General features: G+C 54.6%; 2 protein-coding genes across 2 annotated transcripts; one reads left to right on the forward strand and one right to left on the reverse strand.

Moving 5' to 3' along the window:
* Window positions 1-13: 13 nt before the first annotated feature.
* dpp7 (dipeptidyl-peptidase 7) lies at window positions 14-11,459 on the reverse strand. Its single transcript, XM_039774833.1, has 13 exons — window positions 11,231-11,459; window positions 10,050-10,179; window positions 9,616-9,755; window positions 9,246-9,409; window positions 5,184-5,319; window positions 4,986-5,067; window positions 4,746-4,912; window positions 4,596-4,656; window positions 817-944; window positions 565-721; window positions 411-475; window positions 259-329; window positions 14-155 (listed from the first exon to the last, which is right to left on the reverse strand). Exons 1-13 carry the CDS (start codon window positions 11,354-11,356, stop codon window positions 68-70), a joined length of 1,515 nt encoding a protein of 504 aa, XP_039630767.1. The 5' UTR covers window positions 11,357-11,459; the 3' UTR covers window positions 14-67.
* On the forward strand, window positions 939-4,318 carry LOC120542393 (kelch-like protein 9). Its single transcript, XM_039774832.1, has 4 exons — window positions 939-2,142; window positions 3,296-3,548; window positions 3,638-3,798; window positions 3,871-4,318. Exons 1-4 carry the CDS (start codon window positions 1,102-1,104, stop codon window positions 4,255-4,257), a joined length of 1,842 nt encoding a protein of 613 aa, XP_039630766.1. The 5' UTR covers window positions 939-1,101; the 3' UTR covers window positions 4,258-4,318.
* Window positions 11,460-11,502: the final 43 nt, after the last annotated feature.

The following is an 11,502-nucleotide window of genomic DNA, read 5'->3' on the forward strand; positions in this document are numbered from 1 at the left end:
AGACCACCCCAGCTTGGCTTACACGGTGACTTTATTTGAAATAAAAGCTCCTTGGACATGGGCACAGCTAGACTGTGCCCACCCAGCTGGCAATGATTTGGGCTTCCAGTTGGCGGGCTTTTGTGACAGAGGCGGGGTCGGCAGCATTGGAACCCCTGTGTGAGAGAGTGAGACAGAGAGAGAGGGGGGCTGATGAGCCACAAGGGAGGCATGCCAGGCATTTAACTCCAACATGCTGGCACCAACACAAGTACCCACCTCAAGTCCAGGTGGTGGGCCGCACCCTCCATGTTGATCGCCACCAGAGTAGGAGACAGACTGGTCCGCACCTGCCACACACACATATGGTACATTAAAGCTTGGACCCCCGTGGCTGTGGACCCCCACCATTGACCTTGTGCCATACTCACCCCACCGTTGGCCCACGGGTCGAGATCGCCATTGGAGAAGATGATGTTGGAGGCCGAGGTGAGACCTGTGGCAAAGCAGGAGTGTGTGGGCATTGACCATGTGAGACCACCAAAGGCTGGCACAGAAGGTTCTAGAAGGCGGTGGGCACCTTACCGTCAGCCCAGTACTGCAGCCTGAGCCAGTCGGGCCTTGGCATGACGCCCCACTTGGCCCTGCAGTATTCCTCCCGCTGGCGCTCGCTGAACTCCATGGCCGGGAACATGTCGGTCTCGTTGTTACTCTCGAAGCACAGGTTGACCTCGGTGCAAGCCTGGGGGGAGGAAGAGGAGGGCAGACAGGCGGGTCAGCTGTTGTTGACAGGCGTTACCTTGGCAACACCCTCTCCGGGCCACGTGGTGACCTCACCTGATAATCCCAGGCCTGGCTGTCGCTGCCCAGTCCGCAGCCCGTGGGGTCCGCGCACTCCACAAACAGCTGGTAGAGGTCATAGCAGGGGCGCTCGCCTCGGGCACCACTGGCGTTGTAGAATATGCCTGTCCGAGAGAGAGGGAGACACGGCTGAGCTGTCACGCCCACCTCACCCACTGTTGACACCGCCGTTGCCTGGCGCCCGGCTGGCCTGCGTGTCCAGACTCGCCCCCTGGCAGTGACTTCCCCTCACGCGGCTCGCCGGCCGCACTGTCGTCCAGGATGGAGTCTGAGCTGGAGCTGGAGGCCGAGTCCCACGCCCGCACCCTGCTGGACAGCGCCTGCGCCCTCAGAGGCCAACGGCTACTGTGTGATGTCACGCTGGACGCCCAGGGCCAGACCTTCCCAGCACACAAGCTCATCCTGGCTTCGGCCAGCGGCTACTGCCGGGTCCTGTTTGTGGGGAGATCTGGGCCGCCGGACGACGGCGTGGTCAAGCTCAAGGACGTGAGCGCACGGGGCCTCGGCCTCCTCCTGGACTTCATCTACACAGGTAAAGTGCGCCTCAGCCTCGCCACCATCGAAGACACGTTGAGGGCCGCCCAGACGCTGCTGGTCCGGGACGCCATCAGGCTCTGCCTGCAGTTCCTCGACGAGACCCTCGGCCCGGAGAACTGCCTCGAGGTGCTCCGAATCGCCCAGAAGCTCGGCCCCGGCGAACTGCGCCAGAAGGCGGCCTCTTGCCTGGCCAGGTCGGCACTGTCCCTGCCACGGGACCCCGAGTGGCTGCTGCGGCTGGACGGGGACACGCTGTGCGAGACCCTGAGGGCCGGCAACCTGCCAGCCCACACCGAGCTCGAGCTCTTCCAGTACGCCGTGGCCTGGCTGAGCCGTGAGGCGGGCCGGAAGAAGGACGCGTGCCACGTCCTCGGGCACATCCGCTTCCCCCTGATCCCCATGGAGGAGCTGCGGGCACATGTCCAGGAGGCGCCCGTCATGAAGACCGACTCGGAGTGCTTCAGGCTGGTGCAGGAGGCCCTGAGCTACCACTGCCAGCCATACGCCCAGCCCGCCCTCCAGTCCCCCCGCACTCAGGTCCGATCAGACGTCCAGCATCTGCTCGTGTTGGGGGGCCGCACAGGGGACGGCGATGGCGTGTGTGGCCACATGTGGGTGGCAGAGAGTGGCGGTTCAGAGTGGAGGAAGCTGGGAGAGCTGGGCAGGCCCGTCTACAACCACTGCGTAGCTGTACTGGGGGGCTTTGTCTTCATCATCGGTGGTCAATACAGTTTTGATGCGGCAGGGAGACAGCCGACCAATGAGGTAAGTGGCCGAGGGGGCACCCCTCCACGCTGGAGTTTGTGTCGATTATCTGCTGTACTGGGGTGGCGTCTGTGTGCAGGTTGCATGTCCTTCCTGTGCCCAAGTGGTTTTCTCCGGGTTTTTCTGCCACACCTTAAAGACAACTAATCTGCCCCCATGAGTGAGTGTGTCGCCCACCTTAACCATGTGCCCAGTGCAGCCCAGAGGGGCTCTGTGCCATCAGTCCTGGCGTGTTTAGTCACCTGCTTCGCGGTTACGTGTTCTCCCTCATCCTGGGCAGGTTAACTTAATTGACAGCTCTAAACTGACTTGGCAGGACTGCCAATGTGCCCCCTGCCAGATCAGTGCCTCATACTGCTCTTCTCGACCGAGAGTTTGATTATGCAGGCTATATAGTACGTCATGTTGTACTGGCACTGGTGGCACAGGTGCCCAGCTCAGTGTGTGTAAGGGCACCCTCTAATGGCTGGGCATGGAAAGTGCTAACCAAGCACCCTTGTTGGCACTGCTGCTGCATTACACTGGCAAGTGAGGGCAATCCCAGAGCTGTGAGTAAGTTTGTGCCCCCTGTCAGCTGTGGTGTATTTCAATTCTTGGGGATTGTGTTGCCATAAAGATGCCTTCCTCAGCCCAGCTGTAGGGGCAGTTCACCTAGCAGACCCACTGAGTAATGGTGCCAGCACACGGGTTCGAGAGGTGTGCCACGTCAGAAAGGGCCAACAACACCAAATGGACAGTGTGCCAACTCTGACCTGTGCTTCGTTTCAGTAGGGTGCTACCCGCTTGGAGCTCAAGCAAGCAGAAGACAAGAAAATGGGGGCAGAGCCTCAAACTAACACCCGGGGCTGCAGTCAAAGCGCTTTGTCTCACAGGGATACAGAACTGGGCACAGCTTTCTGGCATGTGCCTGCTTCAGGGTAGGGGCTGATGGCACCCAGACTCGTCCTTCAGCTGGTTCAGTAATGGCTGGCAGACGTTTGGGTCAAAGTCAGTGTGAGAAAACGTGTGCCATGGGATGGGGCACGGTGTGTTTTTGCCCTCTCAGGTGGCCGATTGACAACTGCCCGTCAGTCCCATTTACCACTCGCCCTTAACTTGGGGCATCCTTTTTTAGGACCCTCAAGATGTTAACCATTGCCCGCTTTGCCCCCAGGTCTTCCGCTTTGATCCCAGGAATGGCTCCTGGCTGCAGGTTTCCGGGATGCTGCACAAGAGGACGCGATTCCACGCCGAGGCCCTGGCAGACAGCATATTCGCCGTGGCCGGTGGCACCCTGCTGGGCACACTCACCAACACGGTGGAGGAGTATCAGCCCATGGAGAACAAGTGGAACCTCTGTGCCCCCTTCCCAGTGGCTGTGGCAGACCATGCCGGGGCCAGCCATAAGGGCATCCTGTACATTTCAGGTAAGGTTCAGAATGGCACTACTGCCAGGGGCACACAGAGTACTTTAGGTGGTACCCCACCCACCCAATTGTTTTCTTTTCCACCAAAGGGGGTTTCTCTGCGGGCAAAGTCCTCAATGAGCTGCATAGTTACTTGCCCCGGTTGAAGAGATGGGTGGTCAACAGTCCAATGGCGTGTGCCCGCTGTGACCATGGCATGGCAGCACTGCATGACAGCATCTTCTGTGTGGGCGGCCGGACGTTAAACTCAGTAAGTATGGCGACCAATACGCTGCCAAGGTCTCGGGGTGCCAGTCTAACTCGCCTCTTTTGTGCTTTGCAGCTGCAGGACTGGGTCCATGTCAACGAGACCGAGTGCTACTGCCCGCTGGCTGATCAGTGGACCACCCTGACTGTGTCGCCCTTCGAGTGCTGCCAGTTCAGTGTTGGCACATGTGGCAGCAGGATGTTCCTAGTCGGGGGAGCCTCGCTGCGCCACAGACTCAAGAAAGATGGCGTCTTCATCTATGACAGCCTGGAGAAGAAGTGGCAGAAGGCGGCATCTCTGCCCCTGCCACTGATTGACCACGCCGCATGTGTGGTCAAGCTGGACAGTAGACTGCTGCGGGACTCAATGGCTGGGGAAAAAGGCGACTCGGTGGTCAGCACCAAGAAGTCCACCCTGCAGCTGTTTGTGAGGGACAAAGGGGTCGAGTCCGGCATACGGTGAGTCGGTCCTTTAGCGGACCCCTGTCTGTTGTGGATGACCAGAATAAAGAAGGTCAGAGGGACTGCTGGGTTATCTGTAGTAATGTCCAGTGACTGGGCCGAGGGGGTGCCATCTCCGTGATGCCAGTCTGCTGTGGCTCGACGATACAGAGTGTCCAGTGGTGGGTCATTACTGCTTAGGTCAAGGGTCGCGGCCTATCTGACCACATCACACCCCCCCATTGGTACACTGGTCCACCCTGCGCCCTGCCCACTCGGCCACACCCATGGAAAAGGCAGGCGTGTGCCGTACAGACTGACCACACCCCGGCTGGTGCCTGGCATGTCTCGGGTACTCACCCACTGCGTCCCGCATGCCCCTCAAAGCGTCTTCTTCAGACAGCAGTAAGTCACAGGCCACCTTGGGAAAGGCAAAGTGTGCAGAGTTCATAAACGAGGCCAGCGTGGCATCCAGCAGGGGCTCTGAACGAGTCAAGGAGTGGGGCTCACCTGGACGGGGTTGGCGGGCAGGTGCCCGCTGAACTCGGTGCTGTATGGGTAGTCCAGCATGGCCATGAAGGTGAAGGCGTTGCGCACAAAGCCGTAGAGCTGGTGAATGTCTTTTCTGGATGAGATGGCATCGCACAGGGAGAGTCCGTCGGTGATCTTCTGGTAATCTGACAAGGGAAAAAGGGCCGTGTGTGAGAATGCCAGTAGTCAGTGTGCCAGTCTGGGCGAGTGTTGCCATACCTTGGGCCTCAGCAAGACTTTGGATCAGCAGGAAGGTTCTCTTCACGGCCTCGGCACAAGCTGGATTGTAGCGCCGGTAATCCTGCAAAAGGAAGCAGGAGAATGTTGGGCACGTGCCCGGGTGATGCCCCACTTCACCCACTTTGGCATGAGACTCCACCAAGAGACATCCCACAGTGCCACTCTGACGAGCCTTACCTCCGTCACATCGTGGAAGAAGCGCCACGAGTCTCCGATTCCGGCTGTTGAGAAGACGGGCGCACTGGAGGCGAGGGCACCTTTCACCATGTTAGGGTATCGGATTCTCATGTAGGCACTCAGCATCCCGCCATAGCTGAAAGGGCACAAGAGAGCAGCATGAGGTGACTGGCAGGACAGGGCAGCAGCTACGGCCCACTGCCCACTCCGAGGATCAAAAGGGTAAAGGAATGGCAGCCGAGAGCTGAGCCATCCATCTTGTGGTGCCAAATGTGTAGCCCTATGCCCAGTCGCAAAATCCACTACCAGCTGCATGGTATGTTACTTGGCAAAGGTTTACCGCTAAGACAGATGGGCAACTGTGGGCACCACAGCACAAACACCCACCAGTCACACATCAAACATCAAGCAATGCCAACTTAACAAGAAGACCGTGGGCAGCATAGGAGAGACGATCATTGCCAAAGGAGAATTGATGATGGTGGCACAGCTCTATGATGCCCTTCACATGCAAAGCTAGAGAAACCAAAGGCGATTGTGCACAAGACCCCAGAAAAGCTGGAGGGCACTGGGCAGGAGCCCACCTGGAGTGGACACTCACAGACACCCCGTCAGTGGCAGTGGGAGAACATGCAAACGGGACCCCATTATATAGTGCCTTTCACCATGTGCCAGCTCACACGCATGGGGCAGCACAAAGTGCCAGCCACGTCGAGTCCAGACGGCTGACCATGGAGGGAGGGACAGTCCTGGGGGTCCACAGTCAGCTACAAGACCCGATGACCTACAGTGTCACCAGTCAAGCCCTGGCCACAGTCCTTCGTCTCAGGAGATGCCCATCTGCCACTCCACCTAAAGTGACCAAATGCACGTCTGGACCTGTGTGGAGTGACCGGCCTCAAAGATGGCAGAAGTGCATCAACATCGATCATCTAGAATGTCAGGGGCACGGCTTTCACACATCTCCAAAGTTTCAGACCCCTGAACTATGCGATGGCATAGTGTCCATCAGGTGAGGTGACCATAACCAGTGGGCAGTCTGCTGGACAGAACATGAACCATTCAGAAGATGGTACATCTGATGACCAGATGGACTTAATAATAAAATAATAATAGATTTTATTTATATCGCGCTTTATATTTAACAATCTCAAAGTGCTACAAAAGAAGAATAAATTAACAAAAAATCTATAGAAATAAATTAACAGAAAGCCTTTCTAAAAAGATAAGTTTTAGGCTTTGTTTGAAGGCATCAATCGACTGTGGGGCTCTCAAGTAGTCGGGAGGGAATTCCACAGCCTCGGCGCCACCGAAGAAAAGGCCCTATCACCCATACTGCTAAGTTTAGTTCTGGGAACTTGAAGAGTGTTGGTATGCACAGAGCGGAGGGTGCGTGAGGACGTAGGAGGGATGAGGAGCTCCTGTAAATACAGGGGAGCAGATCCATAGATGCACTGATGGGTAAGGAGGGTAACCTTGTAGTCAATTCAGAGTGGCACAGGGCGCAAGTGAAGGGTTTTCAAGATAGGAGTGAGGTGGCTATGCTTTCGCACCCTCATCAGGATCCTGGCAGCGCTGTTCTGAATGTACTGGAGTCTCTGGATACTCTTGCCAGGAATCCCAATGAGGAGCGCATTACAGTAATCCAGCCTGGACGAGACAAAGGCATGGACAAGCCTCTCTGCATCTGCCAGGGTAAGTGTTGGACGGAGTTTAGCAATGTTCCTGAGATGGTGAAAAGATGACCTACAGAGATGTTTAGTGTGGGTGTCAAAAGTGAGTTGAGAGTCCATTTTAACACCCAAGTTTGTAACAAATGTAGAAAGAGGAATCTTTTTATCAGAAAAGGTGATACTGGTGATGGTAGTGGAACGAAGCTGGTGTGGTGTGCCAACTAAAATGGCTTCTGTTTTAGATCTGTTTAGCTGAAGGAAGTTGAGCCTCATCCATGCCTCTATTTCCTCCAAACAAATAGTCAGTGTAGATGTTGGCAGAGGAGCAGTAGAGGAGGTGGGAGTAGTCCTAAGATAAAGCTGAGTGTCATCGGCATAACAATGAAAAGAAGACCATGTCTGCTAATGACACTTCCAAGGGGGAGCATATAAATGATGAAAAGGATGGGGCCCAACACAGAGCCCAGTGGAACACCACAGGTGACATTATGGGTGCCAAGTGCGACATACTCAGTTCTACCGGTCAAATAAGATGTAAACCAATTTTGAACAGTTCCTGAAAGTCCAAGGGTGTATTGCAGACGGTGAAGAAGAATATTATGATCAATTGTATCAAAAGCAGCTGTCAGGTCAAGGAGAATGAGTAAAGAAGGAGAACCAGTATCTGCTGACATCAGAAGGTCATTTGTGACCCTGACCAGGGCTGTTTCGTGCTATGGCCAGGGCGAAAACCAGACTGAAACTTTTCAAACAGATTATTCAGTTTGAGATGATCACAAAGTTGTACTGCAACTATTTTTCCAGAACTTTAGAAAGAAATGGAAGATTAGAGATGGGTCTATAGTTAGACAGAACTTCAGGATCCAGGGTGGGTTTTTTTAGTAGAGGTCTGATGACAGCAGTTTTTAGTGCTAAAGGAATATGGACAACCAAAAGGGATTGGTTTATAATCCTGGTGATAAGTGTAGAAATAGCAGAAATGTTGGCCTTCAGCAAGGCTGAGGGAAAAGGGTCCAGGGAACTGGTAGACGGTTTCATTTTCCTGATGACGTCCTCCACTTCTTCCCGTGTGGCAACAGAGAAGGAGCAAAGGGGCTGGACAGTCTCAGGCAGCGGTCGACAGTTGAGGATAACAGAAATCCATGGTAGAGAGGTTTAGGCGGATGTTATAAACCTTTTGTCTGAAAAAATTGATATGCAGATTACACCTCATCAGGGGCCTCGGGATGAGCACATGAAGGAGGTTTAAGAAGATGATTTATAGTAGAAAAAAGTTTTTTTGGATCCCTGGAGCTATTTGTAATGATGGTAGAATAGAACCTGGACCGTGCAACCTTCAAAGCTTCTGCATACGCCCTCCTATGTTCCCTATAGGCCTGTTTGTGAACAGTCAACCCAGAAGCCTTGAGCCGTCGCTCAAGGACACGCCCAGCCATCTTCATTTTTCACAGCTCGCAGGTGTACCATGGTGCTGAGCACGAACATGAGACGGACCTAGACGTTAAAGGGGCATGAAAGTCAAGGAGACTGCTCAGAGACTGGTTGTAGAGATCAACGAGGTCAGCAACAGAGCTGGAACTGGTAAGATCAGTAGAAAGAAGTTTAAGGTCCAGGGCCAAGGCATCCACATTGATGTTCTTCAAATTTCTAAAATGAATCTGCCGTTTTGGTTTGGTACGAGGGGAGAAAAAGGGTAGCTCCATTGACACTACTTTGTGGTCTGAAATACCAAGATCATAAACCTGTAAATTACTAATTAAAGCAAAGTTTGAAATAACCAAGTCAAGTGTATGACCCCTAGAGTGTGTGGGGACATCAACATATTGTTGTAAGTTGAGGGAATCTAACAACTCAAGAAAATCAACAGTGAGATAACCTTTAGGATTATCAATATGGATATTCATATCTCCCAGGATTATGATGGTGGCAGAGGTGGCACACAATGTTGGGAGAAGATCAGTCATTTCTGGAATAAAATCAGAGTCAGGTTTTGGAGGTCGATAGGTAAGAAGAACAGTCATGGGAAAGGGGGGCTTGCATTCAAATACAAGACACTCGCAGGAAGATGTTACAGGTACCGAAATAGGGGACACCCCATTACCTGACGATAGATGATGGCTAAACCACCACCACGCCCAGTGCTGCGAGCTGCTTCTAAATAACTGTAGCCAGATGGACAGGCTTCATTTAAGGCAGAGTAAGCCTCTGACTGGTGCCAGGTTTCTGTCAGACACATGAAGTCAAGTCCTTCATTTTCAAATGCCCCCTGGCATTTCTGGCAGCAGTGTGCATGTCTCTCAGGTACTACGGAAGGCTACACTACACGAGTGGGATTGACCGCCACTGACCCAAACCAGACCCTCAACATCCGAACACCAGAGCCACCAACCTGCCACCGAAGCAAATGACAGGAGAGCGGGACGCGTTCAGCTGCTTCTTGAGCTCCGTGATGAGGACGGCGTAGTCGGCCAGCGCCTGCTCGACGGTCAGCAGCCTCATGTTGTCCGGCCGGAAGGAGGCAGCGCCGAACGGGAGAGACGCTCCATAATAACGCTGGCACAGAGAGAGAGAGAGAGAGAGAGAGGGGCAGCCATGTGACTGAATGGGGACAGACAGACAGACAAACAGACAGGCCGACTGGCACCAGGGTTGTCACTCTGGCCATCCATCCAGAAACACACAAGTGTCACAGGACGAGGCCACATTGACCCGCCGGGTGAACTCATCCAGCGTGGCACAAGCGAGGTCCCCAGGCTTACGTGTTCAGCAAAGACAAGCAGCGCGTGCAGCTCCTGCGCCAACTCCAGCAGAAACAAGGAGTTCTGGGCAAACTGCCAGATGTTGCCTTCATTTCCGGTGTAAAAGAAAATGGGGCCGGTGCCTCGCGTCCAGTGGTCATCTGAAAAAGACAAGGGGGTCAGAGCCATGGTCAGCAGAACAGGAAAAGTCATCTGACAGATCAAGGAACAGAGGGGGAAAGGGCAGTCCAGTGGGCGGGCAGCGACTGGGCAGTCCAGTGGGCGGGCAGCGACTGGGAAGTCCCACAGAGCTTGGGCTTCATTGTCCATCAGACAGGGATGACCCCTGCTGTGAGTAGCAAATGACAGGAAGGGGGGGAGAAAAAAAAGAAACTGACCAGGAGGAGGCCGAGTGGCCTGAGGTGTGGCCTCAACACCCAGTGACCGCAACTCACCTAAAATCAAGTAGCGCTGCTCAAACGTGTCCACGTCATGGATCTGGAAGCTGAAGTGGTCCACCACTTGTGAAAAGTACTTCTCCTTGAACTTGGGTGGTCCAGCAAAATCCCCTCGGGTCAGATTCAGCTGTGGTCAAGTCAAAAACAAAACAAAAAAAAAGATGGGGTCATTGAGGAGTGGTCAGGGGTCAGAGAGGGTCACTCAAGCAGCAGGAGCCACAAAGCATTGACAAGCAACAGGCTGACTTGGCAGTGACCCAAGCACTGGACACGAGAACTGCCAGCGCAAATCAGAGGGATGGCACAGCAAAGTCAGCCACCCAGAGTACTTGTGGCAAAGTGGCAAAGGGGACAAAGTGAAGAACACCAAACCGCTCATCAGCTCCAGTGACACATAAAGTGGTCAGCAGACATCAGCTGGGGACATGCATGTCAACAAAACGGGATGGCACCAGGAACATAGAAGCAACTGCAGGTGCCCCATGCACTGGACACGGTGGCCAGACTGTGTCCACCTCATCTTAAAGACCCCAAATGGCCATCAAACCGTCCTTGACTGTTCAGCTCAGCAGGCCTGTCACTTGGTAAACAGACACAGAGGACACAAACCACAAGACAGCCGATGACTGTGGTGACGGTGCAGTTATGGGTGCCAGTCAGTACTTTAGTCTGGGGTGCCGCCTTGAGCCCAACTCACTCACCTCATGCCAGCCCTGGAATTTCATCTTTTTATCTACAGCATGCTGGGCACACCCAGAATGGTCACTGGCCACTTACTCCTACCCTCTGTGGGGCTGGCGTCCCAAACAATATGCACTGGCAAGGCCGCATCAGTCCACGGCGAGAGTGCCCCGAGATAGACTGGCACTCCAGCCTTATGCCCAGTCATTCCCGGCTCCCTCGTGACACCTTGACTGCACCACTGTAAATGCCACCTTGCGTTTCAGTTTCACAAATTCATCAGCCCGCATTTGTTTGCTACCTCCGCACGGGCGCCACGAACCGAACCGGCGACTTGGGCACAGAGTCGGACCGCCAAAACAACGAATGGGCACCGTGACAAGCACACGATGCGCGTGTCAAGGGGTGCTGAACGTCAACCGTCGCCCTACCAGACGATCCGCTCGTCCTCTCGCCCAATCACTCGACGGCACTGTCCCTCAATCTCATCTTCCTACCTGCAGGTCCGAAAACCGACGACCCGCCGAAGGCGACAAATCACTGCCAGCCATCGTCACGGCAGCCACCAGCAGCAGCTGCAGCACGAGGAGCCGCGAAGGAGTGGACGTGACGGGAGAAGCCATCCGGCAGCAGGAGAAACAGCAGTCAGCCCGAGCGGGCGGAGTACGAAAAGCGCGAGGAGACACCCGGCCGGGAAGACGGTCGTCTCTTCACGTGACGGGTCAGGTGACTCGAGGCGAGGCACGTGACGGCGAGGCGGGTAGGCGGG

This window comes from Polypterus senegalus, chromosome 13, assembly GCF_016835505.1.
Source record: "Polypterus senegalus isolate Bchr_013 chromosome 13, ASM1683550v1, whole genome shotgun sequence".
Classification (NCBI taxonomy): Eukaryota; Metazoa; Chordata; class Cladistia; order Polypteriformes; family Polypteridae; genus Polypterus; species Polypterus senegalus.

Excerpts from the sequence above, each read along its gene's own strand:
- LOC120542393 (XM_039774832.1), top strand. The coding sequence starts at position 1,102 with ATGGAGTCTGAGCTGGAGCTGGAGGCCGAGTCCCACGCCCGCACCCTG. Across the intron at positions 3,549-3,637 it reads GGGCATCCTGTACATTTCAG|GGGGTTTCTCTGCGGGCAAA; the intron begins GTAAGGTTCAGA and ends TTTCCACCAAAG. Across the intron at positions 3,799-3,870 it reads GCGGCCGGACGTTAAACTCA|CTGCAGGACTGGGTCCATGT; the intron begins GTAAGTATGGCG and ends TGTGCTTTGCAG.
- dpp7 (XM_039774833.1), bottom strand. The coding sequence starts at position 11,356 with ATGGCTTCTCCCGTCACGTCCACTCCTTCGCGGCTCCTCGTGCTGCAG. Across the intron at positions 5,068-5,183 it reads TCTTCCACGATGTGACGGAG|GATTACCGGCGCTACAATCC; the intron begins GTAAGGCTCGTC and ends TTCCTTTTGCAG. Across the intron at positions 476-564 it reads GCTGCAGTACTGGGCTGACG|GTCTCACCTCGGCCTCCAAC; the intron begins GTAAGGTGCCCA and ends GCTTTGCCACAG.